This window comes from Neophocaena asiaeorientalis, unplaced genomic scaffold, assembly GCF_003031525.2.
Source record: "Neophocaena asiaeorientalis asiaeorientalis breed wild unplaced genomic scaffold, Neophocaena_asiaeorientalis_V1.1 scaffold308, whole genome shotgun sequence".
NCBI lineage: Eukaryota > Metazoa > Chordata > Mammalia > Artiodactyla > Phocoenidae > Neophocaena > Neophocaena asiaeorientalis.
In genome coordinates this window covers 2846677-2870406 of record NW_020172768.1, presented here as the reverse complement: position 1 = coordinate 2870406, position 23730 = coordinate 2846677, and the positions used below count along the sequence as shown (strand labels likewise).

Sequence of the window (23730 nt, the reverse complement as noted above, 5' to 3'; positions counted from 1 at the left end):
CAATCCCAACACCTGGGATTTCCTTCCCTGCAGTCTTCCCTCTGGGGAAGTCTAGCCGATGGCGCCCATGTTTCTTCTCCCAGAGAAGGCATCTCATCAACCCAAATCCTTGTGGCAGCTCTCACATCCTCCTTCTAAACGATGCAAAGCTTCTCAGCTGTCTTCTATTTTAGGCTCACAAGGCCTCTGTCAAATTCTCCCCATTTTACAGACAAAGAAACTGAGGTCCAAAGAAGACTGCTTGCCCAAAGTCACACGAATAGTCAATGTTGAAACAGAAACTAGAATCTGGGTATCCCAACAGGCTTCTAGGTCGAAGGTTCTCATGGCTAAAATCTTCAGCAGGTGCTGCAGACTGAAGACAGGTAGGGGTGAGAGAACCAGACAGAACCTTGTAAAAAAACAAGTTTCAGGGACTTCCCTGTCAGTCCAGTGGTTAAGATCCCACGCTTCCAATGCAGGGGGTGTGGGTTCAATCCCTGGTCTGGGAACTAGGATCCAGCACCGCCAAAAAAAAAAGAGACACAGAGAGGCATGGAAGCCTCGGCCAGGTCCCCCTGATGCTCTCAAAAGTGAGAGCTCCTGCCAGGAGTTCCGGAGAACCCTTGGCCAGCATCCTCACTAGTTCTTGAGGTGGTCTCCAGTCTCTCCTCAGCCCCTGCTGGAAAGCTGAGCACATGGCATTAGAGGGAGCGGTGTCTGCCTACCTGAAGATACTCCGCTCTCCTGAAGACCAAGGATGGTAACTTTCATCACTACGTCCCCCGCACCCAGCTCAGTGCTGGACTGTCAGAGCGTGATATGTGGAACTGAATCACCAATTTAATAAACTGTCTCCTCGGCTGGGGCTGGAGTTCTTTATAGCAAGGATCAGACCTCCCAGTCCCTATGTCCCTACCTGGGGCCTGGATGAGCAAGACCGTCCGGCAACACTTGCTGGGTTCCTAGCAACTTACAGGTTTAATGAATGACTGATGACTGCTTAGGGACTTCAACATGTGATTATGAATCGGCAATACACTCTACAAACGTTAAGTTTTTTTTAGTAAAAGAAGAATTAGGAAAATTAGCCCTACGCGTGTTAATTCCCTTAATTTCACAGGTAGTCTTGCCTCCTCCACGAACTAACTAACCCCCCTGCATTTTAGTGCACTCTGCCTTCCCCGCTCCCCACCGAGGAATGTGCTTGGTATTTTCCGAAGAATCTAAAAAAAAAAAAAAAAAAAAAAATCCGCCTCCGAGGCGACGATTGGGTCACTCCTTCCCGCATCCCCTCCCCAGGGCTGCCTAATGGTACCTTCCCGTGTAGGAAAATGATTTTGTCCCGCGCAGACTCCCTCAGCACTTTTTTCACTCTAAAGCCGGAGAAAGGTAAGCGGGCAGGGGCAGAGGTACCATTCCCAACGCCCGCTTCTTTCCCCTCTGTGCTGAGCGCCTCCGCCTCCTCGGCATCCACTTCGCGCTTTCTCTTGTTGGGCTGCGGCGCTCTGTCCGCCATGCTGCCCGGCGGGAGGTGTGCGCCTGCGCGAACCCGGCCGCGGCCCCGCCCCTCCCGGCCGCCTCCTCCCACCTCAGCCAAGGGGCGGTGACTACAACTCCCGACGTGGTCCGCGCCGGAGGCCGCATCCCTTCCGGCCTTAGGGAGCCTCGGAGCGCTGATTACTGGGATCCACCCGGAATGAGCGTTTTAATTCAAGTTACCTCCCCTTGGTCCCCTGGTGCTAGCCGGCCCGATTGGAGGCCGGTGCTGAGGGCAGCGAGAAGGCAACAAGTCCCTAAAGAGGCGGGCTAGAGAGGCTGCAGGGGAGAGGGCTGCCCCAGCCTCCCAGGGGCAGGAGCCAAAAGACGCCGTTTGGACCCAATGCGTTGACACTTTGGTTGAATGCACATTTTAATCAGAATTACACCCACATTGATTAGAGTGGAAGGGATGTTTCAGAAATAAATCTGTTGAGCCAATCTATTTCTTGGTCAATTTGTTTTTAGAGCAAGCCCTTAAATCATTTCCAGTTTTCACCCGTTTTCATTTTACAGAAATGTTCATCCTATTCAGTTCTCAGTACTTTTGGCTGAGAAGAAAGGTAAGTGAACAGGGACTGAAATACATTTCTAAAACCTCCAGCCTGGAGGCTCCTGCCCCTCTGTATCCACATTACTGAACGGAGCCTGTGTGTGCTCCCCCCAGCCCGCCAGTCTACCCACCCTGGGTTGCGGTGAAGGAAAGTAGCAAGGCTCTCAAGGTAGGGCCAAGCAAGGAGAGTGGGCAGCTCATGCTCAGAAGACTTGAACTCCCTGATGACTTTCAGAGATGCGATTTTAAAGACAAGATGAGGGAGAGGGTCGTGGGGTGCCTGATAGCTCCTGGACTTCTTCTGATTGGTTGGTGGTGATGTAACTCGGTGGTATTTCTGGAGTCAACATCAACCTTCTAGTTCCAGAGAGGCTGGGAGTCTACGCAGTTATGGTCAGCACGCGGTTTGCAGTTAACTTCTTCCACCTGGTGGGGGCCTCAGTCTCTGCAAAATAACTCAGGGATATGGCTCAGGATATTATCTCTAGCCCTGAAGGAGGAACTAAGGGTCCTTGACTTTGTTTTATGGCTAAACTATTATTATTTTTGTCTTGTTTGACTGTTTTCCTTTGTCTCTGCATTTCCTCACTTCTCTGATTCAACTTGCTCTTTGGAACTCTGGGAAGGCCTAGGAGGCTGAAGGTTTTCTACAGACTTGAGATGGGGGTAGTGCTGAGGTCCGCTCCCAGGAAGGCCTCACAGTGTCCTGCTCCATTTTACCCACTTTGACCATGTGTCCACCGTGCTACCAGGGTTGTGATTTGCAGCATGAATATGATTCCTCCATCGGAGTTTCTTTTCTTTTCTTGGCCATGTAAAATTTTTATTGATAATTTCTCTGCAACCTCCCAGTGCTCGAGCCCACCCTTCCAGGGACCAATGGCACATCAGCATCATCTCCTGAGCAGTGAGCTCACCCCTGCTGAAACCTGCCAACTGAAAAAAAAAACACACAATGTAAAAGTTAAAAGTTATATTTTATTCGGGGACCTTACCGAGGACTACAGCCCGGGAGACGGACTGTCAGGATAGCTCTGAGAAGCTGTTCCAAAGAGGTAAGGGAGGAGCCAGGATATATATAGGAGTTTTTGCTGAAAAAAAAAATGTAGTTGAACGTCAAAAGGTTACTATTAGGGGACTTCCCTGGGGGTACAGTGGGTAAGACTCCACACTCCCAATGCATGGGGCCCCGGTTCGATCCCTGGTCGGGGAACTAGATCCCGCATGCATGCCACAACTGAGGATCCCCCATGCCGCGATGAAGGTCCCACGTGCCACAACTAAGACCCGGAGCCGCAAAAATAAATACATAAATAAATAATATAATTAATTAAAACAAGATTACTGCTAATCACAAAAAAGAGACATCTCAAGTTAATGATTTTAGTGCTTGTCTGTGTATGGGAAAATGCAAGAGTCTGGGCTCCTTGGAATTATTCCTTAGATATGCATCTTAATTATCTAGGGCCGGTATCCTCTTTTTCTCCATCCTGAATTCCCCTCAGGGTGCACCATGGGGTGGCTGCGTGGCTGATGGCTTGATGGTGGCAGTATTTGTTGTTTACTGAAATGGCAGGCGACATTTTTTTGGTCAGCAAACCATTGGTCTTTTCTACTCACCGCCCTTACTTTTTAAATTTTTTTTAATTTGGTGGGAGGGAGCATATTGGGTTTTCAAAGCCCTGTTGGGTGAGCTTGCACTAGTCCAGTTAAATTTATAGCACTTTCTCTAGCTCCTCTTCCCCGTCCCCCCATAAGCATGAGTGACCAGCTGGGCTATTAGTAAGACTGGTTGAAATATGGTGGCTTCGGTGGAAACTTCAGGAGAGTGAAGTCTCTGCTTTCCAGAAAAATAATTGTCACTCAAAGTGAAATTTTTCTTTGAAACAACTTTTTTAAAAAAGAAAAGAAGCAGCTCTCAGCCTTAGTGCCATCTCCTGAGAAACCTCCGTGCCATGAGAGCGAAGTGGAGGAAGAAGCAAAGGTGCAGGCTCAAGCACAAAAGAAGAAAGATGAGGCAGAGGTCCCAGTAAAATCGTACACCCATGGAGGCCACAGGAGCAGAAACAAGGGAAGCCAGAGGCCAGGGATGCTGGTAGAAATTGTTGGGCTGCATACCTACTGTCTAGAACTTGTCTCAGTGGATCTGGAACATGTATGCCCACTCTGATTGCCTCGACAACCTTTGAGAGACCCACCTTGCTCACATCAACACGGCCCCTTTTGGTCCTTTGCCCTGGACCTGTGTCATTCTGTACTAGTTCTGTTCTCAGCTGCGGCTGAAGGTAATGCGTACAGTAAATCATCTCTTTTGCTGTCTTAGCTGAAGAAAAAAAAAGAAAAGAAAAGAAGCATACACTTGGCCCTTGAACAACACGAGTTAGAACTGCAGGGTCTCCATATACTCAGATTTTTTTTTTAATAGCAAATACTGCATTACTACGTGAATCCACAGATACGCGTCCAGAGGGTCAACTGTAGAGTTGTAGCTGGTTTTCTACTGCACAGAGGGTTGGTGCCCTTAAGCCCCACAGTGCTGGAGGACCAACTGTCTAATGCTAATTAGAATATGCATGAGGTCAGAATTCTACTCATAAGAGGGCCTGGCTCGAGGAAAAGATGAGCTCATAGGGAGCCTCAGCCCCCAGAGGACCTGCTGGAATACCAGACAGCAGAGCGTAAGGGACCTTTACAGCAGTAAATCTTCACTTGGCTTCAGAGGCATTTGTCTGCTGATAATTTTTTAGTTCAGCTTGTTTGGAAACATTAGAAGGCTCTGCACTGTCCTAGCCATTAGCCACATGTAACTTTACATTTAAATTAATTAGAATTAAATGAAATTTAAAATTCAGTTCCTCAGTCATACAACCACGTTTCAAGTGCTTGATAGCCACGTATGGCTCGTATCACATTGGACAGCACAGATGTGGAACATTTCCATCACCACAGAAAGTTCGACTGGACATTGCTGTATTAGAAGGTTGTTACTGGGAAGCCCTAGTCTATAAGCATCAATCCTTCCATTTTCTTGCGGAATCTCAAAACTTCTCCCTTTTATTTTACTTATTTGTTTAGTTTAGTTTAAAGAAGGACTAGACACTTCCACTTCAGGTAGTATGACAGACTAGATATTCTAAAAACAATCAGCTAAAAACACCTAAACATTCTGGATGCAAAACTTAAAACATCCCTTTAGTTACATTCCTGTGCTCCCAAGAAAATAAAATTTTCAGAAACAAAAAATGTGGGAGCACAAATCTATAGAATAGTAAGTGGGTATTGAAGCTGAAGTTCTAAGGGTGATGGCTTGTTTCTAGAAATCCAGAGCCTCGGGCTTTAAAATGTGATGTTTAAGGCGCAGATCTGGGCTCATGCAAGCGAGGAGTTGGAAGAGAAAACTTCCCAGCGAGCCAAGATCTCTAAAGGGCCCCCACCTCAATGAAAGGGCCAACTACTTAAAAAGTAAAAGAAAAGCTGCCCTACTAAAGGAGACAAGGTGTTTAGGAAACTTATCTGCCTCAACATCTGGCTCCGGAGGGGAGAAGAAAAAAAAAAGACAAAAAACTCTGAAAATTTGTAATCACAGGCCAATCTCCATGCAGGTTTAGAATTCAGATTCATACTGCCTACATGATCCGGGAATTCAAACTGAAAAATCTATTTCAGCCAGTTTTGTATTCTTCACTGTTTACGCCAAACTGACTCCAGAAGAAATGAAAAATCTAAATAGATCTATAACTCTTTAAGATACAGAAATTGGAGTTTTAAATCCGCCCCACTGCCCCCCTTGCAAAACACGCTAGGTCCAACTGCATTTACAGATTAGTCTACTAAACATTCAAGGAGCAATTAATTCCAAGCTTTAACTCATCAATGAATAGAAAAAAGGGACCACTCCCCAATTATTTTAGAAAGCTGATATAACCTTGGTAACAGAGCCAGAAAAGGATAATACAAGAAAGGATAATTATGGGCCAATCTTACATACGGATATACATGTAAAATCATAAAGAAAATGTTAGCAATCTGAATCCTGCCATTTAAACAAAGGTAATAATACATCACGATCAAGATAAGTTTACCCCAGGAATATAAGACCAGCTTAACATTAGAAAATCTAATGTTATTCACTGCATTACCATTTAAAAGGGGGAAAAAAACATCATTTCAGTAGATGCGGAAATTTTAGAATATATTTCAAACCCATTCAACATAAGTAAAGCTCATTATCAACTAGAAACAACAGGAAACTTACAGCTTGTTAAAAAATACGTACCAAACCCAAAACGTACAACAGATACCACATATAATGGTGAAATGTTTGAAGCATTCCCTTTGAAATCATAATTTAGACAGAGTTGTCACTTTCAATATCTTACTGGTGGTCCTAGGCAGCAGAGAAAGACAAGTTTTTGTTTTGTCTTGCAAATTATATGATTGTCTTTATAGAAACCCAACAAAGTCTATAGTCTTATAGAATAAATAATTCAGTAGTTTGCTTATATTAAATCAATATGGGGGACTTCCCTGGTGGTCCAGTGGTTAAGACTCCACGCTCCCAATGCAACGGGCCCGGGGTTCAACCCCTGGTTGGGGAACTAGATCCCACATGCATGTCGCAACTAAGAGTTCGCATGCCGCAACTAAAAAAAAAAAGATCCCGCATGCCGCAACTGACACCCGGTGCACGTAATGAGAAGCCCACGCACCGCAACGAAGAGCAGCCCTCACTCAACGTAACTAGAGAAAGCCCGCGCGCAGCAACGAAGACCCAACGCAGCCAAAAACAAATAAATAAATTTATAAAAAAAAAAAAGACCCAGTGCAGCCAAAATAAATGAATGAATGAATAAATAAATTAAAATATTTTTTAAAAAAAACCTTTTACAGTAGCAACAGAAAATATGACATACTAAGGAATAAATCTCATAAAAAATGTGACTGACCAATATGGAAAAGATTTATAAAGTTTTTATTGAAATACATTTAAAGACATGAATAAATGGAGACATGCCATTTTTATTAGGAGAAAGATTCAATATAATTAAAACATCTATCCTTTCCAAATTAATCTCTCAACTCAATGTAAGTCCAATAAAAATATTAACTGGCCTTTTCCTGGAATCTGACAAACTGAATAAACAATTTACATGAAAGAGTAAAGGAACAGGAAGGGTGGAAGTGATTTTCATGATTAAGAGGAATGGGAAGAGCTGACTATTAAGTTATCCAGGTTTACTAACAACAATAGTACATAAGCCACGGTGCCACTGACACAGGGATACATCAACAAAGGGAGGAGGCTGGAGAACCCAGGAGCAGACCCTCACGTATGACAACGTATAACAGCAGTGACATCACAATCAGTGGGGAAAGGATGGACTAGTCAGTAAATAATGGCTATTCAAATAAAAAAAAAAAAGTATCTCTAACTTATAAACCAAGAGCTACAAAAACAAACCCAAACGAAACATCCAGGTGGATTAAAGACCTAAATGTGAAATACTTCCAGAAGAAAATACAGGAGTAGGGAGGATTTCCTAAAGAAGACACAAAAAGCACAGACTACAAAGTAATAGATAAAAGTTTTCACATTAAAAAATAAAGCTTCTGTTCTTTAAAAGATACTGTTATATGGTGGTCATTTTTTTTAAAACTTCTAATAATTTAGAGAGACATACTTAAATATTTAGAATAAAATAATACCTGCGATTTGCTTCAAAATGATCTTCGGGTGAGTAATGGGTAAGGTTATTATTAATAAAAGCTTATCTCTGAGTTGGTAATTGTTGAAAGTGGGTGATAGGTATATGGGGGTTCATCAAACTTCCTCCTTCCTTTTAGTGTATGATATATATATTTTTTTATAAAATGGCAAAAGGAAAAAAAGAATGTTATGACAATGGGATACCAGTGTTCATCCACCAGCTTATTAAACACTTAAAAAACTGATAAGTCTAGGGAATTTCTTGGCAGTCCAGTGGTTAGGACTCGGTGCTCTCACTGCCGGGGCCCGGGTTGAACTAAGATCGCACAAGCCGTGCAGCGTGGCAAAAAAATAAAATTAAAAAAATCTGATAATTCTAAATGTTAGCAAGAACATGCAAAAGTGGCAACTCTTATGCACAAATGGCAGGAACATAAATTGCACAACCAATCTGGAAGAAAATTTGGGATCTTCTACCAAACCTGAAGGCGCGCACTCTTCACTACCCAGCCGTTCCCCATCTAGGTTAAGTCCTAGAAAACCCTGCTCTTGGAAACATACACAAGAATGAAAATGCTCACAGGCTCATTGTTTTCAACACCAAAGAAACTGGAAACAACCAAATGTCCACCTGTAAAAACACGTGTGACTGAATAGTGGTATATTTACATAACGGAATGAAAGTGAATTTACTGCAGCTCCATGAATCAATATGGACACATCTTACAAACATGGCAAAAAAAAAGAAAAAAAAGAGGAATTTGCAGAATATAACACCATTTATGTAAAGTGTAAAACCATGTAAAAGTTAATATATTGTCAGGGATGCATACATATGTAATAAATTTCTAGAGAAAAGCTAAGAATGATAGATTCAAAATTCAGAATAGTGGTTACTTCTGGTGGGAGTAGGGAAGAGAATGTAAGGGCACAAAGGGAGCAACATGGGGATTGTGAGGTTTGGCTTCTAAGCTGGGTGTTGAGTACGTGAGTGTACACTGCATTATTCTTTAGTCCTTTTGTATGTAATAAGATAATTTGTAATTAAGAATAAAATTTTTTCACAATATATACAAATAGAGAATCATGTACAGTTAAAACTAATATGTTATATGTCAATTATATCTCAATTTAATATATATATATACATATACATTTTTTTCAGTAAAAGGAGGAGATGTGGTGGGGGAAGAGGGAGAAGAGACACAAAAGTACACATCAGGGGAATCATAAATTCATTTCAGTTCAACAACCAAGTTTTACTAAGAACGGATGAATGAAACTCTGCCTGTCCTACAAGGTAGACAATCAATCTGCCAGAAGAAATGCGCTGACTCCTCTGAGCGCAGAGGTGAAGGAACTACTGTAAAAGCAGGAGTTCTAGCCAGATGCCTGATGAGGCCCCCATATGTCAGAGCCTTGGTGGGTGGGCTTTTGATCCCAGCTAAAGGGTCTGAGCTTTCCTCCTCTTCACCCCACCTGCTCCCTCCCCTCTTCTGTCCCCTCTTCAGACTCATTTCTAGGTGTGAGTCTTTAATGACAGGCATGCAGTGAAAACAAATACAGGACAGTATCTGTCCTGTAGACGTGCTGAGGGCATCTTCCACGCAGCTTTCGGAAGTGAACGACTCACTGGGAGACGCCGGCAAGAGTGTGAGTGTGAAAAACGCTGTACCTGTTGTTCTCTCCTGACACCTGTCCAGGGCTTCCCCAGGCAACTGGGAAAACCACCCAGCTGAGGCGCGCAGTCCAGGCTTCCAGCTCCTTACTCAGCCGAGTCACCTCTTCAGGAGGGAAGCACCTAGACACCAGTGTCCGATTCCAGGGGAAGAAGACATGGGCACGATGTGCCAGGCTTCACGTCCAGTCACGCAGGAGGCAACGCGTGGGTGATGTCTTGGTATCACGCTTCCTTCCACCTCCACTTTCTGGCTTCCCCAGGCCTTCTTGGGGGAGTCCCCAGCTCCCTCACAGCCTTCCTGGGGGAGTCCCCAGCTTCCCCAGGCCTTCCTGGGGGAGTCCCCAGCTTCCCCGGGGCCTTCTTGGGAGCCCACGGTTATGGAGGCCACGGACAATCTGATCCCAGGGTCACATACAAAGTGCGGCAAACTTACTCCTCACAACTTAGCACATCTATGGAACCCAAGGTCCTAGGCCCTCTCACTCCATTTCCAGCTTTGCTCCAACTGTCTGCATCCGTGTTGATGTAAGAAGTGTCAGCTGAGGGTCTGCAGATCTGAAAGGGACGAAAGAGAATCACATGGCTAGTCACCCTCCTCAAATCCCAGCATCTCTGTTTCCCCCACATGTCCCTGTCTTCGCTACCTTTTAATCTATTTTACTTCTAAGCCCACTGTGATATAACGCCCCTCCCTGGATACGCTTATGGTAGGCAATTCTTTCCTATTATTTTGTACCTGTTTGTGTTACTAAACCAGGGTCCCTCCTGGCATCTTCCCAGCTCTTGGTGGCCATCTCCAGCCTGACCTCAGTGAGAGAAACCTAGTACTATTAATACTAATAATGATAATAGTGACTTATATTTATTGAGGACTTGATAATGCGCTAGGCCCGGCCGGTCACAAGTACTTTACATGTGCCAGGCCACGTTCTGAATTTACTTAGTGTACATACTTATTTAGGTATATACTTATTTAGGTATTTAGGTACATAGTTAGCTATATATATAGTTAGGTATATAGCCTGCATTCTGAACTACAGGCAGACCTCAGAAATACTGCAGGTTCGGTTCGAGACCCCCACGATAAAGCAAATATTGCAATAAAATGAGTCACACAAATTTTTTGGCTTCCCAGTGCATATAAAAGTTATGTTCACACTTTTTTGTAGTCTATTAAGTGTGTAATAGCATTATGTTTTTAAAAACAATGTACGTGCCTTCACAGAGAACTATCTTCAATATCCTATGATAAACCATAATGGAAAAGGATATGAAAAAAGAATGTGGATATATATATCTATATATATCTATGTCTGAGTCACTTTGCTGTACAACAGAAATTGACACAACCTTGTAAATCAACTACACTTCAATAAAAAATTGATAGAAAATACAATGTACATGCCTTAATTTAAAAATGTTATTCTAAAAAAAAAAAATGCTAATCATCATCTGACAACGCAGGGTTGCCACAAACCTATTTGTAAAAGAAAAAAGCGCAGCATCTGCTAAGTGCTCTAAACCGAAGCCTGTACTAGGCCACACTGGGTGTCTCCTAAAAGCCCAAGTAGAGCAGGCGCTGCGGCTGAAGCCCCTTCCCCTTCTCCCTTCCCCGTAACTTACACCGCGTGACAGCCTCCTTGACTTGGCGAAAGCCGCCGTCGGGACCCCAGCCGTTCACGAAGTACATGAATCGGAGCTCGGCGGGGTAGGCGGCTCGGCTGAGGCCTGACATCAGGGGGATGGTGCGGCCCTCCGCCCCGGGGGCCTCGCTCAGCGCCTGCAGCATCTGGTACCTGCACCACGGGTCCCGGAGGAAGCCCGGTGTGATGAACAGCACGCGACAGTGGCTGTTGCTCAGCGCCTGGCACAGCTCGGACACTATGGCGCCGCCGGGGGCTGCGTCGCGAAGCTGCAAGAAGCAGCGCAGGCCGGCAGCGCTGCCCTCCAGGTAGGAGACCAGCTCCTGGGCGGCCGCCAGGTCCTCCTCGCTGTGGCACACGCACACATCATAGTCCTTGCTCCAGCGGCCGCCGCTGCTGCTACTGCTGCCACTGCTGCCGTGGGCGCCCAAGTGTGTCGGTGGCGGGGTGGGAGACACCTCTGAGCTGGGGCCCAGGGATGGGGGCCTGTCCGAGGAGCTCGGCTGTGAACCGTCACTGCGGGTGTTTTCTGGGGAGACGGGCGTCTTTGTGGGCTTTCTCGACAGGGCCTGCCTGAACCAGTCTGCGGGGAAGAAGCACTGCTCAGGCCTGGAGTTTTCAGCAGGGGTCTCCTGGCGACCCCGCAGAGAGGAGCCACGGCGGGGAGGAGGTCAGCCCATCTCCCCTGTCCACCTTCTTCTCACAACTGCTGCTCTGCTACTGTGTACATCCCTCAGGACTTGCCCCAAAGTCTCCCTTATCTTTAAAGGTTTCGGGAACACATAAAAACTCTGGCAGCTTTATAAGTCGGCAGGGATGTAATGCGGCCTGTCTTACCATACCGCATATTCTGAAGGTGCCAAGAGAATAGATCTTAAAAGTTCTCATCCCAAGAAGAAAATAAATCTGTAACTATGTATGGTGATGGATGCTAACTAGACTTGTAAAGATTACTTCCCAATGTATACGCATGTTGCGTCATTATGCTGTACACCTGAAACCGATAGAATGTTGTATGTCAATTATACCTCAATCGTGTTTTGTAAAGCTTTTGGTATAACAACAATATGAGGGGGAAAAAAAGGAAGAAAGGAAAGGAGGGAGGGAGGGAGGGAGGAAGGAAGGAAGAAAGAAAAGAACTCTGGCTGTTTCACAAGCCTGATTGGGAAAGATGGCTTTGCTCCACGCCCTTCGACTGCTGGTACCCCCCTAGCCTATCCTAACCAGAACTTCCCACAAGCTGACTAGTCAACCATCCGTGAGTCAGGAAGTAGAGCTACGTTAAGCTGGTAAAGATCAATTAGGCCCCAAACCCACTTTCAGCATTGAGGGGAGGTGGGTTTAGATTAAGGGGCTACCCACTATGGGAGGGAGAGAGCCAGGGATTGTCATCTGTTTGGCCCTGAGAAATCCTAGCTTGTTGCTAAATGGGCAAAATGGAAATGTGCAAGAGGACCACTCACTGCCCAGGGTACCTGAAGACCTTAGAGCTGAGTGATCTGGGGCCACACTTTGGAGTGGGGCACACAGATTTGATTGTGGACCGGCTACTTGCTTTCTATACGACCATAAGCAAGTCAGTCTATGTCTCCACTTCCTCTTCTGTAAAATGGGTTCATTTTAGTTGTTGAAGATCAGCAGAGATAATGCAGTGTCTGGCATATTGTGAGCACTCCAAATGGTTTCAGCTCAGCTTCCCCAGTTTTGACCGGGACAGAGTGTGGTGTCCTGGAGGTTGATTTGTTTTTTTTTTCTCTCTGCTTGGCTCCTACCTCTGAATGGTTCAGGGCGATTTAGTTAAAAAGAGACACCCTGGGCTTCCCTGGTGGCACAGTGGTTGAGAGTCCGCCTGCTGATGCAGGGGACATGGGTTCGTGCCCCGGTCTGGGAAGATCCCACGTGCCGCCGAGTGGCTGGGCCCGTGAGCCATGGCCGCTGAGCCTGCGCGTCCGGAGCCTGTGCTCCGCAATGGGAGAGGCCACAGCAGTGAGAGGCCCGCGTACCACAAAAAAAAAAAAAAAAAAAAAAAGAGACACCCTGTTAAGCACTCAGCACAGTGGTTTCCAGGCTGGGAAGACTAGCTGAGCACACTTGGGAAACCTGTGAGCCACAAGGACTGAAGCCTCCCTGATGCACGCCCCGTCACTCCCCACAGAGCCTGTGGGCACTGAGGTCAAACCAGGACCCCCCCCCCATGCCCACCCCATCAGCCTCCCTGTGTCTCTCCAGGGCCTGTGTTTGGGGACCAGGCAGCCTCCTGGAATTAGGAGTCTGTGTCCACTCACCAGCCATTTTGCCCAGAGGCTTCTTGGACCTGGAACGAGGAGCTGGCACGGAGGTTGATGATGCCATAGTGGTGGGCTCCAAACTAACCCCATGAGATCAGGCATTGGTAAAGTGGGAGAAGGGAGGGGACCCAGTCTTGACCTCATCCAACATCCATCCTACAAGAGACGGAGAGAAAGGATCACAAAAGCTGTACTTAACCTTACTCCCAGTCCCAGTGGGTGGGCTCTGGCATTTCTTTCTCTCTTGGTGCCTGACAGAGGCTCAGTCTCTAAATCGGTCCCTCATCCCTTAGGGGATTAGGGACAGACACCACTGGGATCAGGGCTGGTTGCTAGCTGGACCCCGATCTGTGCAGCCGTCAGACTTACAGAGTATGAGCTCAGCATGACCAGCAGAGTGACTGTTCTCTGCGCCACCTGGCCGGGGTTGCATTCGGGATCTGGGGAAGGGCGGCTGGCAGGTAGCTCGCTGTAAGAACTTCCTGTGTAAATGCTGAAATCAGAGAAGGAGGTCTGTTACTATTTGGACAAATAATTATGTATCAAGGTAGACAGATGTTGAGCAGTAGAGAGAGAGCACGTGTAAGAAACCTTGGGGGAGTTTTCCTCCAGGTCTGCCTTCCCCTGAATAACTCCCTCCCTCCATCCACCCACCCATCCTCCCTCCACTCCCTCCCTCCCTTCCTCTCTCCCTCCCTCCCTCAGCTGTACATAGTGGTAAAGGACGCAGACTCTGCAGGCAGAGGTCCTAGATCTCATCTCTTATGAACTGTGGCCTCTGGTAAACTACTTTACTCTTGCTAAACTTTAGCTTTTTTGTTTTTTTTAAATTTTTTATTTATTTATTTTTGGCTGCATTGGGTGCTCGTTGCTTGCTGCATGCAAGCTTTCTCTAGTTGTGGTGAGCGGGGGCTACTCTTTGTTGCAGTGCACGGGCTTCTCTTCGCGGTGGCTTCTCTTGTTGCCGAGCACGGGCTCTACGGTGCGTGGGCTTCAGTAGTTGTATCACGCGGGCTCAGTAGTTGTGGCTCGTGGGCTCTAGAGCGCAGGCTCAGTAGTTGTGGCACACGGGCTTAGTTGCTCCGCGGCATGTGGGATCTTCCTGGACCAGGGCTCGAACTCGTGTCCCCTGCATTGGCAGGCGGATTCTTAACCACTGCGCCCCAGGGAAACCCTAAACTTTAGCTTTTCCATCTGTGAAATGGAAATAATACTACAGCCTGCTCAGCATTACTGTGAAGATTACATGAGATGATTTATGTAAAATGCATGGCTCAGAAAATAGTGTGGGTTAGTATGTATTTAAAATAATCTAGATATTGGAGGGATCGATTCTATGTTATTCCAAATTCGGGAAGGTTTTTGGTTTGGTTTTCTTTTTTTGGTGGTCGGGGGAGAGAAGGGATTGTCAAACGGCATCTAAATTTATATGGAAATGCAAAGGACCATTAGACGGGCAACTCGCCATGGCCATGTTCTCTTCCCACCACGATGACCTGATGTCCCTGATGGTGGAGGCTCTTTCTGCCTAGGTTTCTGGGAGGACATTGTGTGGAGCAGAGCCCACCCTGGTCCAAGATGGAGCCACTGTGTTCTAGTGGCTTCTGAAGATGAAGGGCTGGTGGAGAACTTGGTTCTAGAGCAAGGACTGCTTTCTCACTATTTGATGGATCTACAGAGGTCAAAACAACCCCCTCCCACATCCGGGAACTCGCAGAGAAAATGGCTTGTCTGAATAGACGCGCTGAGATAAGAGTTTTCAAAATTTAAAGAATGTCCTTCAATGTTGGACAAAAATGCTTCATTCTGCTAAATGCTGAACACCCTTATGCCAAGCTGATGAAGAGAAGACAAGAGATACTGATGATTCATGAAAATATATCAAAGTTCAGAAAAAAGGAGAACTTCAGCTGCAGCAGTAGCGGGCGCAGGGGTGCGGGAGCAGAAGCAGGAGTGAGGCGGACTCGGGACCAGAAGCACATTTGAAAGAGCAAAGCAGAGAGCTGCTAAGCGAGCCAAAAAGACGTGAAAAGGGGGACATCAACAAGGACATGCGTTTCTTTTCCTACCTAATATTCTTTGGATTTCAGCCCCTAAGTGGTGAGATTGAGGCAGTGCCTGGTTAACCACTGTTAGGTTTTGAAATCCTTTTCCTGGTCAGGAGTCGCTGTTTCTTGACATCTTCATTTCAACCATTCAAGATGTCCTTCCCCTCCCCACCCCGCCCCCAGCAGTAGACACAATGTTACTTGCTTTTTATATTATTTAAATCTTTTTTTCAATTGTGTTTTAATCTGAAAATTCATCATTTGGCCTTGATACACTTAAAAAGTGGAGAATCATTTGATATTTTTAATGACAGCCTAAAGGTTCAAAATTAACATAACACTTTACTTAACAGATGTAGATAGATCTAAGTTTCAGTTTCTCATTTTATCAAATGACGTGCCCTTTTGGCGATACATGCTGATTTGGGGTGGCTGCCATTTTTCATTGCTTGTTTAAGAAGATATCCAATTGCCCAACAGCCACTGGAAGTGGATTGGTATAAGCCCTAGTGACTGATGTTATGGAAAAGTTCAAACACAGGAAATAGCATCTTTGACAAAGGATAATTGAGTAAGAATGCAGACCAGTTCCATTAACTGTATACACGGTCTACTTCCTAGAGTCTAAACCATACTGCATTTTCCTTGTTACTTTTTCAGTTCTGTACAGCTGAGGCTGTGGAGCAATCACATTCAAATACGATTAATCTTTACAAGATTTAATAACAGTCTATATCGAGATATGGTCGAGATATGGGAGACATAGTTGTCAGGCAGGTGAGAAGATAATGAACCCAAATCTCCAACTGGAAGCTCTCATCCCTCACTCTGTCTATTCTCTGATTTGTTATGTAGTCACTTTTCCCTGTGCTTTGAAGACGTTCATCCAGTAGAATGATATAGACCTAAATACCTACTTTGTAGATAATTACAAAGACTTGATAGAAGATTAGTAAAGAGCTTCTTCAAAAGAAAAAGAGGGCTTCCCTGGTGGCGCAGTGGTTGAGAGTCCGCCTGCCGATGCGGGGAACGCAAGTTCGTGCCCCGGTCCGGGAGGATCCCACATGCTGCGGAGCGGCTGGGCCCGTGAGCCATGGCCACTGAGCCTGTGCGTCTGGAGCCTGCGCTCCGCAAAGGGATAGGCCACAACAGTGAGAGGCCCGTGTAACGCAAAAAAAAAAAAAGATGTGTATATATAAATATAACGTATAAATGAATATTATGTACATATGTACGTATGTGCATGGGTGTAGGTGTGGGTGTAAAAATTCATCTTAGCAGACTGGAGAGAGACTCCCTTGCTGACTTGGAAGAATTTCCCATGTCATGAGAGGGCAAAGTGTCAAGGAACTTCAGGCAGCCTCAAGAAGCCAAGGGTGGTGTCCAGCTGATGGCCAGCAAGAAAGCAGACCTCAGTCCTACAACTTCAAGGAGGTGAATTCTACCAACGAACAACAACCTGAGGGGGCTTAGGAGTGGGTCTTTTCCCATTTGCATCTGTGATGGCACCGCAGCCCTAGCTAACACCTGGACTGCGGCCGGGTGAGACTCCAGCTGAAGACACAGCCAAGCCTTTCACGGGCCCTTGACCCACAGAAACTATGAGATAACAAACAGGTGTTGGTTTAAGTTGCTAAATGTGTAGTATTTGTCATGCAGCACAGAAAATGAATACAGGGACCAAACAAAATGATGGGTTAAAATGCCAGTTCCCGGGCCCCCTCCCAAATCTCTGGGCGTAAGGCTTGGGAATGTGATTTTTCAACAAGTACCCCAGGAATTCCCTGGCGGTCCAGTGGTTAGGACTCAGCTGTCTCACTGCCGGGGCCCTGGGTTTGACCCCTGGTTGGGGAACTAAGATCCTACAAGCCGCGCAGTGTGTCACAAAAAACAAAAACAAAAAAAACCCCAAAAGCACAAAAGCCACAAGACAAAAAACAAGTAGCCCAGGATTCTGATGTAACTAAGGATTGATCTAGTGGGCTGCAGCCATGGCTCCTAAACTAAGCTGTATATCATTATCACCTAGAGGGCTTTTAAAAATATAGCTGCCCCTGTAAATCCTTATTCAATAGTTCAGAAGTAGGGCCCCCGAATCTGTATTTTTTAAGAGCTCTCCAGGTAACTCTGACACAAGGAACCACTCGTCTCGATGTATATAAGCAGTGGACTAATTGAAAATTCCTGGCAAATCTTGGGATTTGATTTTGTGAAATAAATTTCAAACTACTAAGTTTGCTATAAAGTCAGATTTCAGATGGGACTCTAGCAGGCAGAGAACTGAAGTCTTATAGCCTGTATTAAAGTAAATCATTGCGCTGAAGTTTTGCTAAATATCTAACAAAGTACATATGCTTTCAGCACTCCATTTTGTAAATTTTGAAGACTTTTAAACATGTCAAAAATTTCAAATATATGTGTGAGTGTGTGTGTGTATGTGTATATAAAAGCACCCACTACTTTATTTTTATTTAATATTTTGGCCGCGAGGCTTGCAGGATCTCAGCCCCCGGGCCAGGGATCACACCCCGGTCACAGCAGTGACAGCGCTGAATCTTAACCACTAGGCCACTAGGGAACTCCCTCAATTTAGTTATATATCAAAAGTACTGTTACTTTGGTTGTTAAAATCTAAAACCTTAGCTGTATTTTAGTCACATAGGAATATATCTTACTGACCAAACACGGAATGTGAAGGATTTTAATTAGTGTTGCTGTATTTTGCAAAACGTAGCAAATTGGTCTTTGGAAAACCGTTCCTTAGTTTTAAAAAACTGTCTTAGTTTTGAAACTATGCCACATGCATACTAAAGGTCATTTTAAACTGAAATGGTGTGAACTTATTTTGTATTTACTTTGCTGTAGGTCTCAAGTAAATATGCAGGCATTGAATGTAATATAGATTGTGCCAGCAGTGAATTTAATGACGGATACGGTTTACAAATTATGCCTTTAAACATTAGTTCCCTTTTGAGCTTACAAAATGACTGCTCTTTATATATTTTTGAAAAAGGCTTTGTTGGGGGGGCGGTTAGATTTTTTTTTAAAAACTAAGATTTTTAAAGAGGAACTTTAAGAGGACTTCTACTACCAGAATAATAAAAACTTACTATAAAGCAACTGTAGGTTTAAGATCCTAGTGGGATATCTGCATGGAGACACATGCCAAGCCATATGTTTAAAATGAGTCTGGAGTTGGAAGAAGGTGGCAGGGCCAGAATTATAGATGCGGTAGTCATCAGCCTGTATGTGACAATTCAAATCATCTGGGGAAAGCGTAGCATGGAAAGAGACAAAGCATTAAGGAATACCTACAGTTGAAAGACGGAGAGGAGCAAGTTTTACAAGCAGTCACATCAGGAGAACGCAATGTTATGATAGGCAAGGGAAGAGAGTTTTGAAAATGAGATGGTGTTTACAATGGTGTTGGTGAAAAATGTCAAATGGCCAGTGAGGATTAAGAAGAAGCATTTGAATGTGAAAATCAGGAGATGACCGACTGCCCACACAAAACCCCACTTTCATTTAGCACAGAAACTAGATTATGAAGAACAAATGATAGGCCTGCCAGAAAATGAAGACAGTAATTATACACTTTTAAAGTTTTGCCTGTGAAGTGAAGGGAAGATGTAACATCATAGTATAAACAGAAAACAAGATTTACTGGTTGTTTTTCTTTTTCAGGAGATTTGAGTATGTTTATAACACTTTTAACTAAATAGGCTGACTACAAGATAGGTCGACTATCACACATAATTACTTATTGAAATACCATCCCAAGTTAAAGCGCAATGATTACGTCACATGCTTAAAAATTTAACAGAAGACTGGCATTATTTTCCAAAGAATCATGTCAGAGAACATGAATTGTAGGAACTGATTCATGAATAGTTGTCTTATTAGAGCAAATGAATCAGCAATGTTTAGCTTTAAGAGTCTGTTCCCTAACTCTTTATAATATCTTCATCTTTCATTAGCAAATACTTCATTAATATCTAATTCTGTTCATATTTAAGCATAATCAGACAGAAAGTCTTAGTAATGTCTGGGGACCAAAGAAAGATGAAAATTTGCAATCTGTATCTTCCTAACAGAGAATAATTTCAAATAACTTAAAAGCATGCTGTTCAGAAGTATTTACCAGAAGGAAATAATAGTAACTCTAGGCTATACAAGTCTATATTCTTATTGGAATACCTGCATTATTACTGCTATTTGTGCTATTTTAAAGCCAGACATTTTATTATTTTCACTGGGCCTTTCTTCTTTGTTAAAATCTACCTTCAACTTGGTTTCTTAGTAAGGACAGCGAAAGGCAATCTCCTGAGAGAGAGAAGATATTTTAAAAATACATATCCAATATGTCTCATATGCAGAATATTTAAGAACTCTTACAAACTGGTAAGAAAAAGAGAGACAACCTATTGGAAAAATGGGCACAAAAATTGAACAGACACTTCACAAAAGGATATCCAAAGGCCCAACAGATGTATGAAAAGATGCACAGTTCATTAGTCACCAGAGGAATGCAAATTAAAACCTCAGTGCAACCCCACTTCCCACTCACTCAGCAGAATGGCTACAATGAAAAAGACAGACAATATCAAGTATTGGTAAGCATGTGGAGAAACAGAACTCATATACTGCCTGTGGGAGTGCAAATTGGTAGGAGGACTTTGAAAAACTGTCTGGCGCTATATTCCACTTCTAGGAATGGACCCAACAGCAGTGCTAACATATGCTCACCAAAACACAAACATAAGAATGCCCCAGAAGCACTATTTACAATAACCCCAAACTGGAAACAACAGCATCCATCAATCCTAGCATCCGGTACAATATGTAGAAACAAACTGTGGTCTATCCGTACAGTGAAAAATTACACATCAATGAGAATAAATGAACGAGTGCTAAATGCAACGGGGTTCAATCTATACATTGAGTATAAAACACCATACACAAAAGTACATAAGTAGGATCCCAAGTATCCAAAATTCAAAACCAAATAAAACTATTTTATGATGTTAGAAACCAGGATAGCAGTTACCCATGTGTGAAAGTAGTGACTGGAAGTGGGCATAAGAGGGCATCTGAGGAGTTCCCTGGTGGCCTAGGGGTTAGGATTCCAGGCTTTCACTACTGGGTGCCAGGGTTCAATCCCTGGTCAGGGCCTGAGATCCCACGAGCTGTTTGGTGCGGTCAAAAAAACTCTGGAGTGCGAGTAATGTTTTATTTATTCTGGGTGCGGGCTGCACAGGAATGCCACAGGAATGTGACACTGGGAAAGCTGTACACTCAAGATCTGTGCACTTTTCTGTGTGTGGGTTGTATTTCAATTTTTGAAGAAGGCTTTAAAAATAACTAGATGTGACTTCCTCTGACAATGGTTCGTTCCTGACCCTCCGTGGCCCCTGGGTTAGATGCATCAGCTTGGGGAGTGTGTACTCCATCCTCCCCTCTCTTAGCTGCACTTGTCAGGGTGTGTGTGGTTCCTAGTGTCCCCGGGTAGAGGACGAGGGCTGACTCTGTCCTGTTCAGTGCTGTCACACGATGCCCAGCCCATCGTGGAGGTTCGTGAAATGACTGTGGAAGGGATGGCTCCGTAGGCCTGTAACCCTAAGTAAAGCCCTGTTCTTGCTGAAACACTGTCAGAAAGGCCATCAGAAGAGCAGAGGGAGAGGCTGCGACAGAGCAGAGAAGGACGCGAGAGCCTGGAAGAAAAAGAATCTGCAGTTCAAGACCGAAGCCACCTGAACCAGGCAGGCTCCTCAAGCTCAAGGAGGGCTCCCTGCACGAACTTCTTGGCGACAGAGAAGGTGACAGCTCTCTCCGGGGGCCTTTTCACCCGTTTCCGCGTTGTGGGTGCTACGAGCGGCCAGGTGAAGGGGCGCAGAGGGGACGGCGGTGAACCAGCCGGAGGTGCCGCAGGGCGGGGGCAAATCCGGGACCGGGAACTGGGGACCGGGTGCTCCCGGCCCGCGGCTCCTCCTCCGGCCGCCGCTCCCACGCCCCAAGCCCGACCCGAGGGGCCGGCGGCCGGGCCCTCTGCGCCCGCTTCCCCGGGCTCGCAGGGAGGTTCGTGGGCATCTGCGCAGCTAAGGACCGGGCGGAAGCTTGGAAATAAGTCTTTCCTCCCGAGTTCCCCAAAACCCACCAGGAGAACCTGCAGCCTCGCTGTGTTCTCTGTCGCGGACACAGAAAGAAACTCCTTACTTCATTCATTGAGTCTTCTCGACGCCTTGCCAGGGAAGCGTTTAGACCTTTTTTCTTTCTAGGCAAGTGAGGAAGATGATGCCGGACTTTCCCAATGGCCACACACAGTGGTGAGGCGGGGAGGCCGGCGGCCTTGGCAGCCGTGAGGGCAGCCCCCGGGGCCGGGGCGCCTGGCACGCTCCCCTGAAGTTCATGGCCCCGCGGGCACGGCTCCGCGAGCACTAACGCCTGGCCGAGTGTGACGGGCAAACGGTGGCGAGGCCTGGCTTAGACAGAGTGAAGGGACTTCTTAGCGTCCTCGGGATGTTGATGAGCAGCGTGAAGTACCCAGGCGGGGCTATAGCACCTGGCATTTCCCAAGCTTGTTTCACCCCAGAGGGAATGTCAGTATCTTCCTGAGAAGTGTTCCTCGCATGCCGGTTTGGGAAACACGCCTACTGCTGTTGCAGGTGAAATGCTGGAGCGTGGAGGTGGTTTAATAGGGCCGATCTAAGATCCACGATCTCCCTTTCAATCTGATTTCCTGCTTTTCTCACCAGCCAGCGAAAAGGAATTAGTGCAACTCCTGGGAGGGAGTGTGGGGGGTGTAAGGCCATACCTGGGGAGCTCAGGAGTCAGATGGCTGGGGTTCATATCCAGGGCACATCACGTTAGAGGTGAGACCTTGGGGAAGGGCGGGGCTTGTCTAGGTTCACTTTCGTCATGGAAATGATACCTGGTTCCTAGTGTTGTGGGAAGGAGTAGATGAGATAAAGCCTGTCAGACAGCTAGCCTAGTGCCCAGGTGCTCAGAGTAAAAGGGTTCCTTTTACTCTGCATGGAGTATACCTCCGTTTTCCCTGCCCTGTGCCTGTGCTCTGAGGTCCCCTCCACCCAAGGTGTCCTCTCTTTTCCCAACTCTGCTCTTCAAAAACCCCCATCTTCTGACAAGGGTCATTTTTGCAGCTTATGCAGGACAACTTTTCTTAACCCTGCCCTTCCCACCTTCTTCGCTGAGATCCCCTCTAGGACCTTAAGGTATTTGGAACTTGTGCTCAAGCAGCTTACCTCTGTTACAGTGAAAATTCCCTGAGGCCAGGGATCAATCTGGCTCCAGTGGAAGCAAAGAGGAACTCAGGTAAACACACTGAGAGCCAAGGATAGGACAAGCATAGGACAGCCAAGCTCAGTGCTGGGGCAAAGGTGAAGGCTAGGCCCCAGTGTCCCTCGCACAGGGAAGACAGGTGCAAGGGTAAGTGCTGTCCTGTAGCCTGAATAAAGCCCTGTGGGAGTGCAGAGGGTTCATTACCGCCTTCCTAACAAGCGCAGCATTTGTTGTCCTGGAGGAAGCAGCTTCTGGGGGAGGAGCCAGATGAAGGCCTTTTCCCTCCGGACCAGTAGATAGGGGCATCTGTGCTGAAGGAAGGGTGAGTGGATACCGGGCACCAAAGGAGGCTGCCTTACAGGGTTAACACGGACGTTGGGTTTAGCCAGCAAGTTCCTGCCTCTCTTTCAGCATGAGTTCATTCTGCATTCAGATGGCTCTTCCTCTTTTGCTCACCAAACTAGTCCTGGTTCTTCCCCACCCATCTTACCCCCCAACTCAGGGGCTTCTACTGTTCCCAACTGATGATCGGGAGGTCCACCTCCATCTTTTATGTTTCATTCTTCTCCCCACAGGCCACTTAGGGAGGGAGTGGGCACTTTACTAGCTGTCTCTACTCCCAGTCACTTCTCCCTCTGAACAAGTATCCACACTCAACCCCACTGGGTGCATTTCTCCCTGGGGCTGCCCTCTGTAAGGTCCCCACGGACCCTCTTGATACTGAATCCAGCCCTCATGTGTGTGTTTATACCCCTGACACTTCCTCCCAGGCTCTGGAGACACCTCACTTTCTGGGCTTTTCTCCTGCCTCTGGCCACCTCTTCAGCGTCCTCATCTCTTAAATATGGCGGGAGCCCCTCCAGCTTCCCCCCGCCCCACACCAGTCCCCTATTCTTCTCCCCTCCCAGGGTGATGCCGTCGTTCTCCTTGACGCCCACATCTCTACCTACAGCCCACATCCCCCTCAGCGCAACCGTGAGTCAACCCCTATTAGAT

General features: G+C 46.0%; 2 protein-coding genes across 2 annotated transcripts in view; both read right to left on the bottom strand.

The window, feature by feature from the left end:
- Nucleotides 1-1512, bottom strand: part of DCPS (decapping enzyme, scavenger) — a 34601-nt gene extending 33089 nt beyond the window's left edge. The window contains exon 1 of the mRNA XM_024740833.1: nucleotides 1298-1512. Coding sequence (XP_024596601.1) covers nucleotides 1298-1498 — 201 coding nt within the window. The 5' untranslated portion in view covers nucleotides 1499-1512. The remainder of the gene's footprint in view (nucleotides 1-1297) is intronic.
- Nucleotides 1513-7026: 5514 nt separating this feature from the next.
- On the bottom strand, nucleotides 7027-22875 carry TIRAP (TIR domain containing adaptor protein). Its single transcript, XM_024740752.1, has 5 exons — nucleotides 21593-22875; nucleotides 13760-13883; nucleotides 13388-13546; nucleotides 11083-11685; nucleotides 7027-10014 (listed from the first exon to the last, which is right to left on the bottom strand). The coding sequence occupies exons 3-5, from the start codon at nucleotides 13452-13454 to the stop codon at nucleotides 9995-9997; spliced, it is 690 nt and encodes a 229-aa protein (XP_024596520.1). The 5' UTR covers nucleotides 13455-13546; nucleotides 13760-13883; nucleotides 21593-22875; the 3' UTR covers nucleotides 7027-9994.
- Between the last annotated feature and the right edge of the window lie 855 nt (nucleotides 22876-23730).

Excerpts from the sequence above, each read along its gene's own strand:
- TIRAP (XM_024740752.1), bottom strand. The coding sequence starts at position 13,454 with ATGGCATCATCAACCTCCGTGCCAGCTCCTCGTTCCAGGTCCAAGAAG. Across the intron at positions 11,686-13,387 it reads GCCTCTGGGCAAAATGGCTG|ACTGGTTCAGGCAGGCCCTG; the intron begins GTGAGTGGACAC and ends TCTTCCCCGCAG. Across the intron at positions 10,015-11,082 it reads CAAGGAGGCTGTCACGCGGT|ATCTGCAGACCCTCAGCTGA; the intron begins GTAAGTTACGGG and ends CGTCCCTTTCAG.